We start from the raw sequence: 22,995 nt of genomic DNA on the forward strand, positions 1-22,995 counted from the left end.
GTGGTGTCAGAGTTTACTTAGTATCCTTAGAGCTATCTTGCTGGATCTGTGTGTGGTGGGTGAATGCTTCATTTCATTCTGTGATGCAGTTTAGATTCTCTAAGTTTTCACCTATCCAAACTGCAAGTTGAATCGTTGTCTTTTCCAACTAATAGAATCTGTTACGTACTTTTGAACCTGCTAATGTGTTCCTATGCAGAACAGTGGTCGATTAAGCTTTTGTTGAAAAAAAAAGCAACTCAAAAGTAGTAACCAAAATTATTGTTTGATTTTATTTTGCTGAAATGAGTTAGACAACAATCTCTCTTGAATTGGAGAGAATTTTATTTTTTTTAAATAAGATTGTATTTCAGAATTCTTCATTCCTCCTTTCTTCACATAAACTTACTGACATCAATTTCAAAAATGTTGTTCTCTTAACTATTTTACGACTCCCATTGTGTGGGCTATCTTTTTGTTGTTGTTGTTGTTTGTTTTAAGTAGCTTTGAATTTACACAGCTGATGCAGTTCTCACATTCCTTTCAGGCTTATTGTCATCATACCTCTCTCTGTTCAATATTATCAACACCATCCCACTTATCACAATCCCATTTGAATCAAAGGCAACTTGCTTCTTGTTGGTGAAAGCTTTGAAGCTTCCCCCTCGGGAACATCTGTCTTCCTCGCTGGGCAGCCCCAGAGACCTCTGTGATGTCGCCAAGCAGCGACTGTGACTGCCCGTGACCTCAGTGCTTTTCAGCAGCTGTAGGCTCTGTCCCCACGCCTTTTGTCCAGGAGCTCCTGCGGGTGCACACGCGAGGCGTGACAGCTCCTGCAGGACCGTGGCTTCTGCTTCGAGCTGTGGCTTTTGGAGAGCAGCGGCTCTGGGCGCAGAGCAAAGGCAGCCTCTTCCAGCGCTCCTCTCCACGCTGACAGCTGCAGGGTGCTGTGTGTGGGTCCCACACGGCGGCTGTCCCAGGAGGGGGCCAAGGTCTTTGGCAGCGCTGAAGATTCCTGGAGAGTTTCTCCACCGTCCCTGAGCGCCTTCGTCAGGTACCTCAGTTCACCCCAGTCATACAGGGCCTCAGGGAGAGAGCACGTGGAGATCATGGACACCCCGACTCTTCCCCAGAGCCGGAGAGCTGACGGGGGAAGGCAGGGCTGGAGGGCCGCCCCTGAGGCTGGCTGCCCCACAGGACTGCTGCTGCTTCTCAAGCCACAGGGAGCCCCTTTGGGAGGCCCTTTCCTACCCTCTCCCTCAGCTGAGGCTCCCTTTCTTTTTCCCCTCCTAGCACCAGACAAGGTCAGGCACGTGGCAAAGATGTCGGGGCAGGACGTGGCAGCGGGTGCCCAGAAAGCTATGGAGGAGTGCGCCTTAGATGCGACTGCCGGCACCAGCCAGCAGCAGCAGGCCAGGCCGTTGGAGACAGCAGAAGACCTCCTGTGTCCCATCTGCATGAATGGCATCGAGAACGCAGCCTACGTGGCCTTCTGCTTCCACCGCTTCTGCTTGGAGTGCATCCAGCAGTGGGCTGAGAGGAAAGCTACGTGCCCTATCTGCAGGCGGCCCTTCCACCGGCTCCTGCACTCAGTGCGAGCGGACGATGACTACCAGGAGTACGTGGTCGTCTCTTCCACCTGTCGCCGCAGGGACGTGGCCAGAGAGAGAGACCGGAGCAGGTCACCACATCGGCGCTCCAGCCCACACAACTCAGCCACTGACCACAGCCCTTCAGCACCCAGAAGGAGGCCTGTGGGACGTGACCCAGCATCCGGAGAAGATGCCATTCGGGGGCCCTCCAACACCACCTCCCAGCAGGCTCCCACATCCAGCACTTCTGGGGAGCCAACCCGGCTGAGCACAGGGCAGCACCCGGCCGGCCCTACGGCCGCACCTCGCGCCAGCTTCAGAACCGTGCTGCGGCGAGCTCTGCGGTTTGACTTCTGTTGCCTCCAATAAACATCTGGGAGACATTCAGGGGTGTGTTTTCTAGACTAACAGAACAACCCACAGTAGGGAATGGTTTCCACCACTGACTCAACAGGGGAGGAAATTTCCGGGTCTGACTCCTGACTTGGTGTAGCATAAATGCCACAACAGAGCATGTCTCCATGCTGCTCTCCCAGACTCCTCCTTCCCAGCGCCGGCCCAGTGGTGCACAAGCCCTCTGACCCCACAGGTTGGTGGCAGGTCCTCAAGACCTGCGCAGAGCTCAGCTGCCATAAACTCGGCCATGCTGACAGCCCCATCCCTGGGGATGGCTCTTCTCTTTAGGGGAATCACTGTCTGTTTTGGAAAAGCCATTGCAGGGGAATGAGGCCCTTTGTTGACCTACACGCCTCTGCGTGGTCTCTGTGGGCAGAGGAAAGCTCTGGACCCGCAGCCTTCTGGGAGTCCTGCAGCAATCCAGCAGCAGACTGCCCTTCAAGCAAAACAGTTTTTCCACAAGTGGAAGCAGCAGGTGAATGTGTGGGTTGCTCCTGCACAACCTGCTCCAGGTGACCCTGCTTGAGTAGTGAGGAGGTGGCTCTTCTGCCCACCCTCAGTGGAAAGGTGCCAGAGTAAGGGCCCAGAGCGGCCCCTGTGGCTGAGCTATGACCTCCATGTTGACAAGGCGGGACCAGGCTCTTTGCAGCAGTGCACTGTGGTCTGAAAAGTGTGTGCCCACCTACCCTGAAAGAAGCCAAGTTCACACTGGAGAGAAAGGGAAACCTTTCTGTTCGTGGGGAATCTCCAGAAGGGAGCAGGTTGCCCTGAGAGGTTGCGCCACCTGCATCCTTTCAGCTTCTCAAGACCTGGCTGCAGGAATCCCCAGGGCCATGTGGTCTGACCTCCTTGCTGGGGCTGCTTTCAGCAGCAGGTTTTCCTGGGGACCTCCAGGGCTCCTTTCCCAACTCAGCTTTCCAAAATGTTCATTCCCATATGTTATAGCCTGTATTACTCTGGAGGATTTTGTGTCTTCAAAGACTTTGTGGGTTCTCCTCACAGTGTCTGAAGGCCTTAGATCTCAATGAGTTCTTCTCTCAGTCTGTGCTCATGTCCGGGATTGCCCCAGCCCAGGTGCAGCACCCTGCACTTGAACTTGTTGAACCTCATTAGGTTCGTGAGGGCCCACTTCTCCAGCCTGTCCAGGTCCCTTTGAAAGGCGTCTCTTCCTTCTTTGGTATCAACTTCACCACTCAGCTTGGTGTCATCTGCACACCTGCTGAGGGTGCACTCAGTCCCATCGTCTACATCGTTGATGAAGATATCGAAAAAGTACCGGTCCCAAGACAGACCCCTGAGGTACACCGCTCGTCACTGGTCTCCACCTGGGCATAGGGCCATTGACCACCATAAAAGGCCACCATATTGGTCAGGCGTGATTTGCCCCTGTTGAGGCCATGCTGGGTGTTCTGGATCACCTCCTTGATAGGATGGGTTAGATTAGTGGGCAGTGAGCTGGTAAGGGTTGTGCAAAATAACAATTTTCCCCAGGGGACAGTACTGTTTAACATGTCATTAATAACCTGGACCATGTGCATCCTCTGCACATTGGCAGATGATACAAAAATGGGAGGAGTGGCTGACAGACCAGAAGGCCATGCTCTCGTCCAGAGAAACCTTGACAGGCTGGAGCAATAGGCTAACAAGAGATTTATGGTGATCAACGGCCCTATGCCCAGGTGGAGACCAGTGACGAGCGGTGTACCTCAGGGGTCTGTCTTGGGACCGGTACTTTTCGATATCTTCATCAACAATATAGATGATGGGACTGAGTGCACCCTCAGCAGGTGTGCAGATGACACCAAGCTGAGTGGTGCAGTTGATACCAAAGAAGGAAGAGACGCCTTTCAAAGGGACCTGGACAGGCTGGAGAAGTGGGCCCCCATGAACCTAATGAGGTTCAACAAGTCCAAGTGCAGGGTGCTGCACCTGGGCTGGGGCAATCCCGGACATGAGCACAGACTGAGAGAAGAACTCATTGAGAGCAGCCCTGCAGAGAAGGACTTGGGGATTCTGGTGGACAAAAGGCTTGACATAAGCCAGCAGCGTGAGCTTGCAGCCCAGCAGGCCAACTGCATCCTGGGCTGCATCAACAGAGGGGTGGGCAGCAGGGGAGGGAGGTGATTGTGCCCCTCTGCTCTGCCCTTATGAGGCCCCACCTGGAGTGCTGCGTCTAGGCTTGGTGCTCCCAGCACCAGAAGGAAGCGGACCTGTAAGCATGAGTCCAGAGGAGGGCCACAAAGATGCTCAGAGGGCTGAAGCACCTCTTCTATGAAGAAAGGCTGAGAGAGCTGGGGCTGTTCAGCCTGGAGAAGAGAAGGCTCCAGGGAGACCTCATTGTGACCTTTCGATACTCAAAGAGGTTTTCCAAAAAGGATGGAGTAGGTCTCTTTACTCAGGTAGATAATGATAGGACAAGGGGCATGATCTTAAACTAGAAGGGGGTAGATTTAGACTAGACATTAGGAGGAAATTTCTTCTGTAAGGGCAGTGAGGCACTGGAACAGGTTGCCCAGAGAAGTTGTGGATGCCCCATCCCTGGAGGTGTTCAAGGCCAGGCTGGATGCAGCCTTGGCCAGCCTGGTCTAGTGGGTGGCGTCCCCGGCTCTGGCAGAGGGATTGAAGTTAGCTGGTCTCTGAGGTCCCTTCCGACCCAAGCCATTCTATGATTAGTCAGTTTGTTTATGAGGATGTTAAGAGACACAGTGTCAAATACCTTACTAAAGTCAGGCTAAGCAGAACGAACTGCTCTTACATCATCCACCAAGCTAACCACCCCACAGAATCACAGAATCACAGAATATCCTGAGCTGGAAGGGACCCACAAGGATTATCGAGTCCAACTCCTGGCTCCATGCAGAATGACCCCCAAATCAAACCCTATCTATGTCTGAGCGCCTTGTCCAAACGCTTCTTGAATTTTGTCAAGTTTGGTGCTGTGACCACTTCCCTCGAGAGCCTGTTCCAGTGCCCGCTCACCCTCTTAGTAAAGAACCTTTTCCAGATATCCCTCTTTCTTGCTGATGAACCGTTACCTAGCAAAAGGTGTTACTGAAATTACTTTTGCCCAGAGTCCCACTGCTAGGAAGGAACTCTGCCTTGGATAGAAGATCTGAGGCAGGAAACAACCTCCTGAGATCACCTGGTCCAGGCTTCTCTTCAAACAAGGTCAGCTAGTGCAAGTTGCCCTGGACCATGTGCACCCAGGGTTTGGTTGTCGCTAACCAAAGACAGAGGCTCCTCATCCTCTCTGAGCAACCTTTGCTGATTTTTGGCCACCCCACAGGAGAAAAGTGTTTCCTTGTGTTCAGATGGAATGTCATGGTTTTTAATTTTTGCCACTTCCTCTTTACCTGTCAGTGGGCACCACTAAGAGTCTGGCTCCCTCTTTCTCATTCTTTCCCATCAGGTATTTACACACACTGGTAACATACCCCTGAGCCTTCTCTTCTCCAGGCTGAACAGTCCCCGTTCTTTCAGCCTTTCATCGCAGGAGAGATGCTTCATTCCCTTCATCATTTTTGTGGCCTTCTGCTGGACTCATTCCAGTATATCCTAATCTTTCCTGTACTGGGGAGCCCAGTACTAGACACAGAACTGCAGATGTGTTGTGGTGGTTTTACACAGCTGGGCATCTGAGCTCCAGCACAACTGCTTGCTCCCTCCCGCTCCTCAAAGGGAAAGGGGGAGAAAATACAATGAAAAGGGCTCAATGGTTGACATCAGGACAGGGAGATCACTCAACAATTATCGTCACAGGCAAAACAGACTCAGCATAGGGAGATTAATACAACTGATTGCCTATTACTAACAAGCTAGCGAAGTGAGAAACGAAGGAAAGAAGCCAAAAATACCTTCCCCCCATCCATCCTCTTCCACCTCCTCCTCCTAAACAGTGCAGGGGAATGGGGAACGGGGGCTGTGGTCAGTCCCTAACACTTCATCTCCACCGCTCCTTCATGGTCACCCTCTGCCCCTGCTCCACATGGGGTCCCTCCCACAGGATGCTGCCCTTCCCGAACTGAGCCTGCGGGGGCTGCCCACAGGCAGCAGCTCTTCAAGACCTGCTCCCACATGGCTCCGTACCACGGGGTCTATCCCCCAGGAGCAAACTGCTCCAGCACGGGTCCCCCACGAGTGGGCGGCAGCTCCCCCCAGAGCTCCTGCTCCTGCGGGGGCTCCTCTCCACGGGCTGCAGCTCCGGCCCGGGGCCTGCTCCTGCGGGGGCTCTCCATGGGCTGCAGCCTCCTCCAGGCCACATCCACCTGCTCCACCGGGGGCTCCTCCACCCATGGGCTGCAGCGTGGAGATCTGCTCCGTGTGGGACCCGTGGGCTGCAGGGGGACAGCCTGCTCCACCAGGGGCCTCTCCCTTCACAGGCCGCAGGAGAATTTCTGCTGCATGCCTGGAGCACCTCCTGCCCTCCTGCTGCACTGACCCTGGGGTCTGCAGGGTTGCTTCTCACTCCTTCCTCTCCCAGCTGCTGTTGTCCAACAGTTTTTTTATTTCCCCCTCTCCTTGCTTTCTTCAACCTGCTCTCCCATAGACACAACCAGCATCACTCACCGGCTCGGCTCTGTCCAGCTGCAGGTCTTTTTGGCGCCGGCTCTGATCTGACGTCAGGCAGCTGCTGGGCTCTCTGCTCACAGAGACCACCTCTGTATTACCCTTGCTATCAAAACATTGCCCCATAAACCCAAAATACAATTTTGTGCAGAATTATTCTCCACTGTATGATTTTTATGGCTGAGCAAATAAAGCTATCAGAGTAAATGTCTCTGCAACCTATGCAATTGGCTAACATGCCTCTGCCCTCTCCCTCCACTGGTCATTTCTCATAGTCTGTGTATGAGTGTATTTATGTAGCGGAAATATGTACAAGACGTGAATTTTAGGGAAGTGAACTGAAACCACCTACAGATGTGTGGTTTTTTTTTTTTTATTCACTTTACGTCCGTCCTTTATGCTTAACCTTTTGAGCACTGATGCTTCTTTCCTGCTCTGTCTTTCACAGTCTGTATGTACTCTGTCTTTCCTCCCATACTTCATCTCATACTTCTTGAATGGCTTCTTTGAATTTCCCTGCTGAATGAGATCTGCATTCTGCTCTTTCTCCAGAAAGGCCTCTTCATTTAAGACCGTGGAAGTTGGAAGTTCAGGGTATATATATATATATATATATATATATATATGTATATACACACCCTGGCAGCAGGAGGAAGAGACAGTATGGCAGCACTGAAATTTGTATATCACCCCCACCCCTGTTTTAGAATGAGAAAGTCTAGGGCTATGAGGGCAGCTTCTCATCCACCACTAAGTTCCCATGGTGGCTTCTTCATTGGGTAAAGAGTTGGAGGAAGACCAGTAAGGCTTCTGTGTTTGCAAGCATGCTACCCATCAAGGGGGGCTGCTTTTCATTAGGTTTGAAGGCTGCCTCGAATGGAAATGAGACTGAATTTGCAAGTGGGAAAGGGCATGAAAAGTTTATCTTTTCAATGTAAGAGAGCTCATAAAGCTGATAGTAAAAATAAAATTAAAAAAAAGAGAAACTGCTCGTGGGGAAATTGGTTCTGTGGAAGAGGTTTCCATAAACTTTTCTGTAAGGGAGAAAAAACTATGAAATGTACGTGATTCTTCTGTTGTTAAGGGCTGCACTGTCACTGGAACTTGGTGATTAAAGTTAGCTGCTAGAGACCTTGTAGCTCTTCAAATCTTTGCAAGTTTTATACTTCCTGGAATAGCATTAAACGTGGTAAGTATGAGTATGTGACCGGTAACTCCACGTCTCCGAGTAGATGAATATAATTTAACTTACTACATTGGGAATCATTTTTGATCATTTTGTAAATCACTTTTTTGGAACTGTCAATGTTACTTTCCAATACTTAGTGAGAAATTTAACTTGTATGTTGGAAAATTATTCAGGTTGCAACACCATTATTTTGTAGTAGATTTGCTTACTATCTTCAGAGAGGAAGGTAACTATTCAGATTAGTCTTGTTTTGTTGGGATAACAAGCAATTAGCTGAAATCTGATCAAGTTTTCCAAAGTATAAGCTTATGTTCCATCCTGACTTAGAGCCCAGGGACCTTGCAGACTTTTCCCCAGGCAGGGTGACAGGGAGTTACACAGAGCATAACACCAGGGTAAGAGCTGCTGGAAGGAAAATGTGCGTTGATGGAGCATATAACTCTCTCTTATTCCACAACCTGCTTTTGGAAGGGGAATGTTAACTGGGAAAAGGAAGCTGATACTGAGGCTCCAAAAGAACTCCCACATCAGGTGATGCATATAGCAAGAAAAGTTAGAGTTCTAAATGTAATGGAATTGCAAAATATTTAATACAAGTAAGGTAAAAGCCAGCATGTTCTTGTGATGCTTGCTTTCCTCTACAAGACATGATCCCTCAATTTTGACTTGCTGTGCTCTTATTTCTGAGAGCAAAATGTACCAATAAGCCAGTGATCCAGCAATCCTCAGAGCCCTATTGTATTTCCTCTACCAGACAGTAAAAATAAAACACCAATTCGAGAGTAGAGATGAGCATTTTATTTTACTCAACTTATCTTTCATAAGTGAAACTGCACAGTTTCCACTTCTGAACAAGCTTAATTAAAACTCACTGTAAAGCTTTTTGGTTTTCAGTATGAAAGCGTTTAATAATTGTTAAATGAAGCATTAACATTAAAATAGCAGCAGGAGTATTTATTCATCCTGCTGAGACACAGAAGGCTGCAACTAGCCTTGCAAATCAAAATTTTGTGCCTGATCCCAGCCTCTGGAAACACTTAGTGTATTCCCAGTTAGCAGCATAGATATAGAACAGAGCTTGACAAACTATCTGCAGTCAACAGCTTGAGCCACCTGGCTTCTACATTCGTTTATTAGCTAAAGAGTGTAAACTCAGGGGTCACTGTGGCCTAGTGGTTAAGGCTGCCAAAACAATATTAGGTAGTCACCTGCAGATCTGCAGAGGATTTGAGATGGCTGCGTAAATGCTTTCAGCATATATGTCAGCTGATACATAAAAAGCACCTCTACGAGGAAGTAAGTTGGAACAGGCCAGCTAAAAATCAATGGAGCTATGGTAATTTACACCAGATAAACACAGGCATTGGCTCTGCCCTGTGTTCTTCACCGAGACATAAAGTGCACACACACGGTAACTGTCCTTGCCTCAGCCCAATGAACCAAGGCACAAAGCTCTTCTGCCGCATCTAAGTTGAGGAAAAAAACAACTCTGTCCTAAGTGGCAGTAGACTACAGAGGTGCAACAGAAGAGTGCTGTTTCACAAACACTAGTTGCACCTGAACAGCCCAATTTGCAGGTCAGCTCACAATCTGCCTCAGAGGGTTTGTAGAAAGAGCTTCCCATTGGGAGTCTGAGCATGAGGGTATAAAAAATAGGCTGGCGACACCCTCTTCCACCTACTTGTCAGAGATGGTTTTCGTGTGCAGCATGAATGCCTGACAGAAACGCTCTCCCGAGGAACAGAGAAGAGAGAAACCACCTCAAAGTACAGTTTCCCTGACAACTCCAATAAGACTGTGAGGCCGCTCGTGCTCTGCTCTCTGGATCCTCCTCTCAGCTGACTGACCTTCACCTGCTGTGAAAGTACTCAGGTCACCACAGCTCTCCAGGTGCAGCAATCCAGGACGCTGCCTGAAAGGGAGCACGTGGGCCCGCAGTGACATGGCTTCCTGGGCAGGCGCCATCACCTTTGAAAAGAAAAAACGTAAATCAGGTTTGTTTTCAGGCTGTTGTTCCATTAAGATGGTTTCTTACCCAACTAGGAAGAAATTGTAGTGTTGCCTGTTTTAAAAAAAAAAAATTAAAAAAAATATATGTATCTGAGAGTAAAACTGGTATTTGTACAAGAGAGACAGGAAAAGTCCCACTGAGAAAAGGTGTGTGTTGTCATCCCTCAACTGTTCCCCACCCCCCCCTTTTTTTTTTTTGTGAAAGCTGCACAAGAATTAGCTCATCCCAAACTATGTCACATCAGGTAGAGTTTAATAGGAATCTAAGTGTTACTTCCTGCTGAAGCCACTGGACTGTAACAAGCTCTAGGCCAGTATGAAAAACAAAATTCTCCCAAGTAAAATACTTTTCAGCTCTTTTGTGTCAAATCTGTTGAGGCTTCTGTTGCCTGTAGGCTGCAGTGGGAAAATCTCACTGTATTTCCACAGCCTAAATTAAAATTTTTGAAGTGTTTTGCATGACAATTCAAACCAAAACTAGTTATCACAGCAAATCACTCATGCTGTGCTTGAATCAACTCTTTTTTCCAACTGCTGTATAAGCTGCCGAAACATTTGTTTGATGATGTCTGCAATGTCTGAAATGGCTGAATATTCATTCCACTGATGTAAGCATATCTTTTCTACTTTTTTTCATTTAGTACTAGGTCTTATATTTATTCAGGCCTTATTATGGCAACGAATCACAAAAAGTTGCTGCCAGTGGATTTACATCAAAATTTTCTTGTCATCCTCCATTCGTGCCAGTTGCTTCTTTTCCCTCTCACCTGCCACCTTCACTATAAAACATTGCCATGTCATTTACTGTTCATGATTCTACTACAAAAGACCATCGCCTTCAGCTTTAAAAAGTACAGTGTTCAGCCTTCTGACCTGCCTTGCTCTGTCAACCACAAGGCCAGAGACATCACACATGCACAGCCTTACCACTTTTCGTACATTCCCAATATGAAGCTAAAATACCACAGAATTTAAATTGCGTTCAAAAATTTTGACACACAAAGCAGAGTTGCAAGTGTAAACCTAGACTCCCAAACCAAGGCCAGCTTATACATAACAAAAGTACCTGCTCAAGGAAGGTGGCACTGGTGATAGCTTCAGCCATATGTTCCTCATCTGATTTTAAAACAGACTTGATGTTTTCCACCAATTCATGTATGTCGGGTGTCATGCTGCAGGAGGACTGCTCTAGGAACCGTGCCACGAGCATCTTAGTGTCTATGTAAGACTTGTAGTCTATCAAAGATCGGGGTCTTGATCTCAAAGGTCTTGCTCTCAAGCTCTTCCGCAACGTGACAGTGTCAACTTGTGGTTTTATTTCAGTCTGAGTTGCAGCCTCACAGCTGAGCACTGGGCCTGAAGACAAAGATCAACAGAGCAAACAATGTACTTGCTTCACAGTACTTTTCAACAAGTGTCTTGTGAGATTTCAATACTGATTCAGTGACGATGCAGTGCACAGTTTAACCAACAGTTTAACAGTCTGGCACGGCCAGAATGGCATGCAAGGTTCACCCTGCATTGAATTTACATCGCAGAAAATGCTTGTAAAATAGAGTACATAGCTACGGTTGAGTGCATACCACACATCAAAGGGCTTGGAGGAACATTTCTGTGAATGTTATTTGCCATTTTCTATACATCAGTTACCTTCTCTTCTGCTTCTGCTCTGATTGGTGAGAGCTGGAATGAGCTTTCAGTATTAATGTTAACATACAAAGCAGGCTGAACACAGTTTGCGGAGTTTTATGATCCTTCCTGAAGTTTTTGTAACTCTCAGTTATCACCAGCCAAAAGGTCTGTTTACAAAATATCTGAAAATAATTGCTTCTCAAGCTGGAAGCTAGTAATACCACAAACTGGAAGTTTACTTCAAAAAGCCATTCAAAATGACATTGCAAGGATTAAGCAAAGGTCAGCAGGGCATCGATTCCACTGCCTTTAGCCCAAATAAAAATCCACTGCCTCTGGTCTAAGCAACAATCACTAATTTTTGTCGCTGTTAAAAAGAGGACACCTACGGGTTGTTCAAGCAGCTCTTTAACGATGGCATTATGCCAAGTACAACAATACCAGGAGGAGATCCAAGGCTTTCCAGCAAGAAGAAGCACAAACTAACTTGAAGCAGCTTCCGCTGCTACAGCAGCTGACTTCCCTTTCGGCAGCAGTTGTGTATTTAGCTTTCAGGTCCAATGCTGAGCAGGCCTAACCAATTACACATGGAGCCTGAAGAGCCCAGACACTTCTGGCTGATGGATTCCCTCCACCCCAGAAACACTCTGCTCTGCTTTCCCGGCTCTGAATAGGCTCTGTGTCATTCAACTATCGCTTCAGCAGCAGATTCTCTGGGGTGCTCCAGTGGAAGTTGATAGGCGGAAAAGAGAAAACCGATGATGCAGTGGAGACATGAACACATTCCACAAAATAGTAAGCATAATCCAGCGTTCAAAACAAACAGTTATGGCTAACACGCCCCCTCCCCACCTCTGTTCTGTGAGTGACAATATCTATTAGCAGCTATTACAGGGTTCCAACAGCCTGTAATAAAAACCACAAGACTATTGACTAGTGGATTTTTGAGACTGTCGACAAAATGAAGGGCTGTGCAGCCACACTAGCAGTTTTCCCACAGTGACTGCATTGGATCACCAACACCACAGTATCTGCAACAGACTGCATCAGCTCTCTGCTGTGCGTTTATTTATTTATTGTGCTACGAGGAAGGAGAAAAGGGGGAGGGAGGAGAGTACATTTAGAAGCTAATACCAAATACCCAAGCTAATTTTGCTGTTAATTGCACAATGACATTGCCTCTGCAAGCTTTTAGATGCTACTGTGCGAGTACACTAAGCAATCCTGTGTGTTATCTCCTCCTCTTCCACCATTCTCCCCTCTCCCTGAAATAGCAATGCCTGCTGCTGCAGACCCTGTTCTTAGAGGTGAAAGCCTACAGAGACAGCGAGACTAGGGCGTTACACAGAGGGGATGTGACAAAGCACAGACTGTTTGCTGTAATCTAGGTACTCTGCTGGGAGGCAGTAGCTGACATTTGCAGGTATTGGGTTCAGGGTACTGACCCTCTCTGACAAACAGAATCACAGAATGGTTTGGGTTGAAGTGACCTTACAGATCATCTTGTTCCAGCCCCCTGCAATGGGCCGTGAGCCCGAATGCTCCCTTAAGGGTTCATTAACTAAGCACGGACAGAGAAAATTAAGTCACCTTGGGGCAACTGGCAGTGCAGCACAGGGTCACTCTTGGAGCGCCTCTGCAAGGGGTTGAAGGCTCTCTTGTACGCTCCTTCTGCAGGCATGGGGCTCACAGCTGAAGCTGAAAGGCTCACTCTGCTGGAAGACTTAGGAATTTCATCACCTGCGTAACCAGGAGTAGTAAAGGAAAAGTCATTAGAATAAAGCAGATCTGCAGGCATCATTATTTCAGGTTATTACCTTTTTTTTTTTTTTTTGAGTAATGATTGGACACAAAGGCTTAGAGGTGCTTGTATGTGTGCATATGCCTACACTCACCAGAAATACTCATCTAAAGCCTGCTTAACTTTTTACAGAAACCTGTTCAGCCTTATACAACTGGAGCAGCAGCAAATACAGCTTTGCCTAACAGAAACCTCACCTTGAACCACCTGTTCAGAGAATAAGGTAGCTTCTCAGAGAGAAAACTAAACCTCTCAGAGCTTGAAATGCTTCTGCATACAAGCAGCAGTACCAAGATGCCACAGAAGTCAGTCACTGTTTGCAATTACGTAGCTCGCGAATCAGTCACCAGTCCCTACATAGGGATTAAAGACCTTGTTTCAGAAGATTATTTGTTAAAATAAAGACTTTCCTGAATTCTTGTTATCTGTATCATCTTTCCAGTTAACCAACATTCCTCCCCTTGGCTGAAGGAGGGATTATGTGGTGTCACTCCTGCAAAGTGAATAGGACTGGATGAAGATACACGTTTTGCAACTAACCTGGTTCTGTGCCTCCATCTGATGGCACCTGGCATTTTACAAGGAAACAATTTTCTTGCTCATACAAAAGCCAAAACAAAAATGAACGCAGATAGTGTCTTATTCAGAACATGGAAAATGTTCATGCTATTACCCTACCAGAAAACTGCCACTGGCTGAAGCCGTCAAGAAAATTAAGTCTTGGATGATGTGTACTTGTTAAAGATAACACCTTATCTCCCACACGAATACAACCTAGAATCTTCCGAAAAGAAGAAACCGTGGCAGAGCCTATATAAAGCAGACACCATCCTGACAAGTCAGGAAATAGGACCTAGCAACAGAGCATGGCAGACCAAGAACCAGGCAGGATTAAATCCATCACCAATAAAAACACTAACTCTAGTGGAGCTCTGCTACCAGTCAGTTCTTCAGGTACAGTGGTGCTCGTATTCTGGTGAAGGTTTTTTTTTAAAAAAATACTAATCAGAAGAATAACCTGATTTCATGATCTCATGATAATTCTTAATAATGTTACAGGTGTTAGAGCCTGTAAAGTGGCTTAGAGGTTAAGGTGTGAGTGGTGTAAAGCTGGTGCATACTGGAAATGCATCAACCCAGCACGTGATCACACAGGGCAGCTGCCAAGCATCCCCAGGCACCAGTAGGTTGTCTTCATACTACACTTGGCATGGAGAATACTATTCTGCTGGATAAGAAGGCTTCTGAAGCCAGTAAAACCATTTCAGCTGGCACAAAGAATGTCTCAGGTCCTCCTGCAGCCAGCAGCTAGGTTTCAGGTAGCTAGCAGGCAGCCTTCGCTTCCACTGGGAGCTACGCCTTGTCCTCCAGTCCTGATGATGCCAAGGGAATCACGGCGTTGAACACAAATGCCCTGGCACAACAGACCACCAGCATGAACCATAAGTTCAGCACTTATTTATAGACCGTTACTCGACATCAGCTGAGACAGCCGGTGGAGTTACTCTGCCCCACGTGTAACACGCCTGCCTCCTCACTGTGTGCCCCTCCTCTGGTGCCTTACCCCCAGCAGGCAGCCAAGCCCCACACAGCCACCCCCTCTAACCCCCCCAGAGCCAGCAGGCTGGGGACAGGCAAGAGGGGAGGAAGGAACATCACCAGGGCAGCTGACCTAAACCAGCCAAAGGGTTATTCCATACCATGTGGTGTCACAGTCAGCAATAAAAGGTGGTACAAGGAAGAAGAGGGGAGGGGCAGGCTCTCATTGTGAATACGTCTGTCCTCCCGAACACTGGCTACTTGTTGAGGCCCTGCTTCAAGGACCTCAAGCATCACTCGTTGGTGGGAAGTAGAGAGTAGTTTCTTTCCTCTGCACTTCCACACAGCCTATGCTTGTGTTTTGTTTTGTTTTTTTCCTTATTTCCCCTTTTCCCTTTAGTTAAATATTTTAATTAATAATAATTTTCCCTTAATAATTACTTTTCCTTTAATTAAATTATCCTTATCTCAACTCATACGTTGTTTGTTTCCCTTTCTTCCTTCCCTCCTTTTCTGAGGATGGGAAGTGGGAGAGCGGTTGTGGTGGAGTTGAGCTGCTTAGCAAGGCAAAACCACCACACTGACACTGCTCAGCGTGTGTCATCAGCACTGTTTTGGCCACAAATCCAAAGCACAGCACCATTCAGGATGCTACGAAGAAAATTAACTCCATTCCAGCCAGACCAAGTACACCTCCACAAATATAAATAAACAGAGAGATACTGCTCAGTGTATTTTCTTTTCTTAAATTCACTGCCCCTAGAAAGCCTTGGCATCTAGAAGAAACAATGTTAATTTTCTTTACCAAAGTACTCACTTTCTTCTTGCATATGAACATAATAGCCAAGCTGAGAGGTTAAAATCACTTTGCAGGCCAATTAATAAAAACAGGATGGATAAACAAGCTAAAAAGATGGGGAGGAGAGTACAATTTACCACGTGTGATCCAGTCTGCTTGCTTAAAAGGAAGTTTTTAAATACAAACAATGCCTCAAACAATGCCTTATCATGCGTTTTGGGTTTTTGGGTGTTTTTTGTTTGTTTGTTTTTTTGGAAACTTTCCCGACTCTGTTGCCTCTCTATAGTTTTCTTTTCCTGTTTTCTGTTCTCAGAACTTTAAGCAGCCACCATGCAGTCTCACATCTGATATCAGTTTGTATTCAAGGTGCGCGGAGAATGCAACAGCAGCTTTATCTACCAGAAGGCCTTGAGAACTAAGCTTTGTGCTGCCACTCCTCTGAATTTCTTTCTGGCCATCACAACTGATGAGATACCAGAAGCATGCAGGTGTTGGTTTTCAGCAGTTTCAGGCAGACCGCTGGAGTATAAGGGAAGTTTGAAAGAATTGTTATTTGATTAAAGCACAGATCTGTGGGGAAAACAAACAAACAAAAAAAACCCTATTTATTCTCCTGTCATCACGTAGTAGGGACAATTTCAACTGTTTAACTTCACAAACCAAAGTTTTTCCAGCAGGAGTCAGAGTCATTTAAGAAATTTGGGATGTTGTTTGTTTTTTTTTTTTCATTTTATGTTTGTTTTTTAGTGTTTTTTTTAGGTGTCTTTACTCTCCATATTCTTGTGTTGTAATCACTGTGTGGATAAGCACACAACCATCTGTTGAACTTCAGACAATTTGTGCAGCAATAGCAAGTTAAAACGAAAAGAAGAAAGGCTTTTCACCAGGGCTGTACTGGAAAAGCTGCCTGTTGCTTACCTGGGAGCCTACAATATTTTAACTGCAATTGTACAGCACAGCAAACGGAAAAGCTAGGTTGAAAACAGCCTGGAACAATTTCCATGGTTTTCTGAAACAATGCTGAAAAAAGTCTGATGTAACCTCTACTTGTCGTGTAGCCACGTCCTGTACCAGTATGCAGAAACTCATTAGCAATTCTTCCAGTGCAAGCTCAATAATGGAGGAAGTCCCACATTTAGCTCAACACATTATTTTTTTCATTTTACTCTTTTCATCAGCAATAAATTGTCAAACAGGCACCATTGTCTGTACAAAGCACATGAAGACACTGGAGCTGGAGATCATTTCTTACAATGTATGGATGCAGAGTCAGCAGCTTAACTTGTAGATCGCTGAGAAGGGAATATATCTTTCTTTCTGGATCTTAACAGTGAACAACATTTTTTTTTTTTGTATTTTAAAGGTCAATCTCTGTTCCTGCTGCCCAAGACAATTGTAATTCTGCATCTGTGGCTTGAAATATGGTGGGTGGCTTTCAAAGAAATATTAATGCTGCTGCAATATTAAGCCATTTGGATTGGGAAGAACTGCTGTACGGCAAATTCTAAAATGTTCTTTTTACCTTGAGAGGCCTGCCTGCCACTTGTTTCCATTGAATCAGCAACAACTTCCACCACACCTATTTGCAGTGCAGCTTCCTGGAACAAAACAGAGAAGCTGAAAATCAGAAACCATCACCATTTTTACCAATGTTTTCCAAGAGCTACAACATCCATCTTAGAAAGTGAGCAGTTAACTACATGGTGACTATGCCATAGGGGTTTAATTCCATTGCAAAACCAAGAGTGGTGTATTTCTAAAATTAATTTTCAACATCCACTTCAGACTATTTCAATCTCCCAAGTATTTTTTTGGGGGAAGCATCTATCTTCAGCAGTGACAAGGGATCAGTGCACATGGTAAAAGTCCCAATGTTGTCCAACATGGGGAGACTACAGGTAGAGAAGGGAAGCAAAGCAGGGAGGCAGCATGACAGCCCTCTACGACAACTGTTGTGCTCCACTGTGTATTCTGCTCCTTCTCCCATACTCTGGTAGTTTTCTCCCATGACACCCAACTGGGAAGAAGCTTAAGAAGAAGCTCTAAAGGTGAGTTGCAGATCTTACCCTTACAGCAGACAGACATATTTCACTTTGAGACCGCTACGGATCATACCTGCTCGGAGCTGATCTGGCTCACCACAGCTTCGTATGGAGGAGGTGGATCCAGGGGGCAGAACACTTCAACTCCTTTAATCCTCGCTCCGTAAATGTGTGGCAGTGGAATCACATCAGAGCCGAGCATCCTGCAACACAGGACACCACGCAGCGCCCTCAGCACGGTGTCCCACTGCCAGGAGGACACAGCCAGACACAGCTCTGCTGGTCTCCCTGTGCCAGCTCTGATTTGGGGATCTCAGCCACGGCTCACAAACTCGACACGAGCTGCCAGATCTCCCCAGAGCAAAGACGACACTGCTCCTGAGGAGGTGCCTCTCCTGTGCAGCCACCAGAGCTTCAGGCCTCCTCGGACAGTACCGCACGCAGGAACCCGCTGCAGCTGCACAGAGGCTCAGGTTTACCTTGCAGAGACTCAAATACGGGTGGGCGTTGAAAACACTATAACCCAGCTCTGATTTTTATGAACTATTAAATTCCTAATTATAACTGAAATTCAAGATACTTCTGATCTCATGTTTCATGTTTAGTTAGATAACGGCTGCACAGAAAAACAGTAGAGGCTGTGATGATGCTCAGCTACGGATATTACAGCCAATCTGCGTCTGAGGCACATATACCCCATAGATACCTTGCTTCTCAATTTACTATAAAGAAGCCTCAAAGCCTCAAATACAGCTGAAATGCTGAAGATGTTTTCCTGCATTATCTTCCTCTCAGGTGGCAGAAAGGGAAGAAATCAGAACAGCGTCTGAAGAAACTCTTTTAGGCAAATGTTGCTTTTGGCAATGAGTTTTTACTTTACCTCATTTAACACTGGGGCAGGGTGGTGATGGACTGCCCAGGGAAACTTCCCTATACAACCTTCAACTCTTTGACCCAGGTCAGCTAAGTTTTTCTCTGCTTTTCGTTACATTTTAAGCTACTAATTTGGCAGTGAGCAGGCACCTCATGCAACCACAAGTTTTGCTCTCCAGATCCATCTCAGGCTTCTAGCTACCAGGGCTGGATGTGGACTGTCTACAGAGACACACTGCACAAGAGCAAGACCTTCCCTGCAGAGCTTCGGATTTCTCTGGACAGTGTCTAGAGGGAACAAAGATGGCTGTGAAAAGAATATTTTTTTTTCATGCCATGATCTGAAAGTGCAGAGGGAATGGAACTGTCTACAAAAGGTTGCTAAAACAGGAAAGGAGTAAAACTTGCCAAAACAAATAACAAAACTTTTTGTCAATTGGTCATTATTTTTTTAATTAAAAAAAATGAGAAAATATTTCAGCCTATTTCATCTGTCCCTATAAGCTCCAAAATCATTTTCAAGTACAATGGAAATTGATGTTCAATTTATATTAATTCTTCACTTTTTTTTTTTTTTAAGCATTCCACATATGCGCTGAGCTTACAGCCACTGCACACCCCAGAATCATACACCTCTTGAACCTTAGTTTGACTTCATTTTTAAATATGCTTGATCTGGTCTACCCAGCTCAGTCACACTGAAAATTAATGCTGCATACAAGAATTCTATCACGTTACATCTTATAGAGACTATGCAACTAGAAAAGCATTCCCTTAAGTGCTAGGGCATAAAGCATATAAAACTTTAATGAAAGAACGTGGATGTTTGTCAATCTGTTCTTTATCTCTTAATGTCCACTCTCTCTTTTTACACAAGGGGAGAAATTCATGCATTAGTCCTGCAAACTGCAGTGGACAACAGCGGGCAGTGTTCCTCTAACCTCTTCTCTAGGCAGGTGCTCTCTCTCCAAAGTTGACCCCTGCCACTATCTATCTTTTCCAGCAATCGTAACACAGACTTCACTCAGGATATCAGAAGGCTGTTACTGCACCGGTAGAAAGCAATTACAGATTACATACGCCATATAGTTTTACAGAGATTGTAAGGGTCTAGCTGCAAATGAGCAGCGAACAGCAAGTGGCCTTCTTAATGACAACATGGGGAGGTAGGGAACAGTAACAAAGGCTTTCTCTGGGCAGCCACAGGCTATGCAGAGCGCTCTAGGCACGGGGAAGGCAGGTGCCTGCCAGCACACCGACGGGGAAGGGCTCGTCCTCGCCCACCTCCCACCCTCATGCCTGCTCTGAGCGGCGGCTCAGAGCTCCAGGCTCAGAGCATGGCTCATTAGTAGGGGTGTGCTGAGCTGCTAAGGAACAGGTGGCACGTGGGGCCAGTCTGAGACAGGTATCAAACCCGGAGTAACCTGAGCAAACAGATCTGCGTTTTGGTAAATGCCTCTAATTCCCAAATCACAAATACTTTCAACCAGACTAAGGTATATTTCTGGATCCCAGGTAACTGTTTTGCTGCCCTAAATGGATTCCCTCTTCCTAATCTGGAAGATTATTGTATTTCAATTCCTAATCTGGAAGCTCAGCTGTACGTCCTATTGCTGCGCCAGTCCTGAAAAGTAACTGCTCTTCCCTTGTCTGTAAAACAACAAGCTGAGAGGTAGGAGTTGAGCAGACATCTGCAAAGCTAGTTTGTCACTGAGCAGGACAAACACTGAAGGTTTCCTATGAATAAAGGAACATTTCCTATGAACAAAGGAACAGACCACCAACCTGGCTTTGCTGGCAGTGCCTCCAGCTCTGCAACTCAAAGGGTGGCAGAGAAGGGAAGCAGGATCCTAACACGCCCCTAGCATGCATTTCAAAGCCTGCAATGCTTGCTTTCTCATCTGGACATGTCTGTCTGGGAACAGCCCTGGGTGCAGTTGGCAGAGGGTGCCTCTCGACCCTGGACAAGCTCCGCAGCCACCCTCTCTCCTCAGAAGAGGCCCTCAGCTCAGAAGGCAGGTGACGGGCACAGGGCGCGGAGGCCGGCACGGGGCGCGGAGGCTGGGGGAGAACAGGCCCCCGTCACACCTCAGCCCAGGGTGAGTCAGTTTCCCTGTCTGCCAGGAAGGGAAATGAGGGCTGCCTGCTGCTTTCACTTCTGCCCTCAGCACCTTTAAACGAGCAGGCAGACTTTGGAAAGACGCCGCCTTCGCTTAGATGTTATTATCAGCAAGTTTCAGCGCAGCAACGGGCGAGGCAGCCACCCTACACTAGGCTGCAGAAGCCTCAAACACTGCCCAGCAGCCCCTGCTGTGCTGAAAATAGACAAAGAGAAACACTGCTGCCGGGAAGGAGATAGCCATCTAGACTGACATGCCAGACAAAGAACGACAGCCCCGCTGCAAAGCAGGGGAACTGTGACAAGCACATTTCAATAAATACCTCATCTGCCAAAGAGATCACTGCGCAGGACGCTCTGTTTTCACACCGCTCTGTTTTCCTAATGAGCATGTTAGATGCTGGAACCGAGACTTGCATAGCAATGTTTTTTAGTAAAGGCTGGAGTTTTAGATGGCTTTCTCATTCCAAATCTATTCCTGTACCATTTTACTTTTGCAGCCCCACAACAGGAACTGTAATTACCTCAGCAAGGACCACAGGGTCACGCGCAGTGTTCCTGACGAAACATGGAAATAAACAAAAGAGTCCTGCACACAGCAAAAAGCAGGAGTTTTAAACAAGAGTTATATCATTCAAACTGCTTGGGCATCGTGGTATTTTTACCTATAAGCACTGACTGTTCACAGCAGAGTAATGCAGCCCCACCAGAATCATAAACTAATAAACAAAGCTAACCCGCTACCTACTGTGAAGAGTGTGTAACTATCTGGAAAATGATGGGTAACAAACCCCACATAAAAATAATCCCCCCCCCCACCAAATTTACGTTTTAATTTTTCGTAAGACTAATTACACCACAGAAGGCAGCCCTCTGCAACAGAAAATTTTTCTGCACCTTTTCTGTCACTCACAAGAAGATTAATACAGCTATTATTTTATTAACCTCCAAATCCTTCTTCCCTTATCTTTGTAGTACTGAATCTCCCTGCTCAAAAAAAAGCAGGGAAAAAAAAGAGAGCGATTACAATGACTTGTGACTATCCCGTTTGTACTCTGATATGTTAACTCATCCCTCCCTCCTTGCTCCCACTCCAACTCCATCACGTGGCTACAGATGAAGAAAAGCCCAGCAACAGCAACAGGGACAGATCCTGCCCGATTGCTCACACTGTGCAGTGTCTTCCCAGGTATGGAGATAAGGGCAGTGATTACATGGTGTAAGGGCACAATAAAAATATACCCTTTGATCAGCCCTGTCTGCCAAAGAGGAAGGACTGAATTATTCTGGCAATGGGGGCCTCTGGGTCAGGAGTCTCTCTCACACAAATTGTGCCTGGCTTTCAGTCACTGCTGTGCTCTTGACAGCATCGTACAAGTTTTCAGTCATGTCAAATTGCAGCATTTCTCTTACCCAGAAACAGTTCCTACACAATTTGAAGTGAAAACTACAAAATTATAGTCCTCCATACCACTGTATTTACACTGCCTCCTAACTCATCAGTTTTTCACCTTTAAAAAAAAAAGCCACCAACATTTTTAAACAAGTAACAGAGAAAATAGTCTTAAACAAATGAAGATTACATAGGTTTCCAAAGACGCTAACAGAAAGGAAGAGAGTCTGGGGATTTACCTGCGACTCATTCGTGGAGTATACGAATAAAATGTTGCAAAATACGAAGGAGGTGGCACAGGCGGGACGAAATCTTCAGGATCTGAAATGTGACCTTGTTCTTCAATTTCTTCTGCAGAAATCTGAGATTCATCCTAATCAAATGCAACTTCCGTTAACAAAGCTTCCAATTGCAATCTAACGTTACTGAACCATGTAATCTAATAATACTGTTAGTACCACTGTTTATATTAGGCAGTGCCTTGCACTCACGTACTATGCAGGATCTTCTTGTTGCAAATATCTGTAAGTAACGCAGAGCAGCTGCTACCAAGCAAACTGTGGTGGTGAGAGCATTCAGGGCACAAAGAGCAAAGAGAACTTTCTGAAGAACATGAAGATTATGGAAATTAAAAGATTAAATCAAGGTATTTGTAAATGTCAAAAAAATAAATCAAAAACAAACACAGAAAACACAAAGATGACAATGACAATTACTTCTTAAAAATGTACGTGATGCAGTCTTCGGGATAGGTAATCTCCGAGACTGGAAGAATTTGCAAAAGCTTGTTTTGCCCTATTATGTGTCTTTGACAGAGAGATCCGGGAGGGTTTAATACTGCTCAGATGTGATTTATAGGCCATCTATTCTTCCAAGAATTTTAACCTTCCTCTTAGCTTTTCCGTGAAAAACCTGAATCTGAGATAGTTAAAGCACTCTTTTATTTGGAGATGATGCTGTCTTGAAGTTCTATTTTAGCTTCTTTGGAAGCTAAGAAGGGCTGAGTATACCAAGAGAGATGACAAACAGAGGCCTCTAATTATAAGCTTAAATTTACATCATCCT

General features: G+C 46.2%; 1 protein-coding gene across 1 annotated transcript in view; it reads right to left on the minus strand.

The window, feature by feature from the left end:
- Nucleotides 1-8,497: 8,497 nt before the first annotated feature.
- The window catches only part of ENTREP1 (endosomal transmembrane epsin interactor 1), a 30,054-nt gene continuing 15,556 nt past the window's right edge, over nt 8,498-22,995 (minus strand). The window contains exons 5-11 of the mRNA XM_035558578.2: nt 22,426-22,533; nt 22,170-22,303; nt 17,619-17,748; nt 17,026-17,101; nt 12,955-13,104; nt 10,799-11,088; nt 8,498-9,690 (exon numbers count right to left, since the gene is read on the minus strand). Coding sequence (XP_035414471.1) covers nt 9,484-9,690; nt 10,799-11,088; nt 12,955-13,104; nt 17,026-17,101; nt 17,619-17,748; nt 22,170-22,303; nt 22,426-22,533 — 1,095 coding nt within the window. The 3' untranslated portion in view covers nt 8,498-9,483. The remainder of the gene's footprint in view (nt 9,691-10,798; nt 11,089-12,954; nt 13,105-17,025; nt 17,102-17,618; nt 17,749-22,169; nt 22,304-22,425; nt 22,534-22,995) is intronic.

The sequence above is a fragment of the Cygnus atratus genome, chromosome Z (genome assembly GCF_013377495.2).
Source record: "Cygnus atratus isolate AKBS03 ecotype Queensland, Australia chromosome Z, CAtr_DNAZoo_HiC_assembly, whole genome shotgun sequence".
In the NCBI taxonomy this organism is placed as follows: domain Eukaryota; kingdom Metazoa; phylum Chordata; class Aves; order Anseriformes; family Anatidae; genus Cygnus; species Cygnus atratus.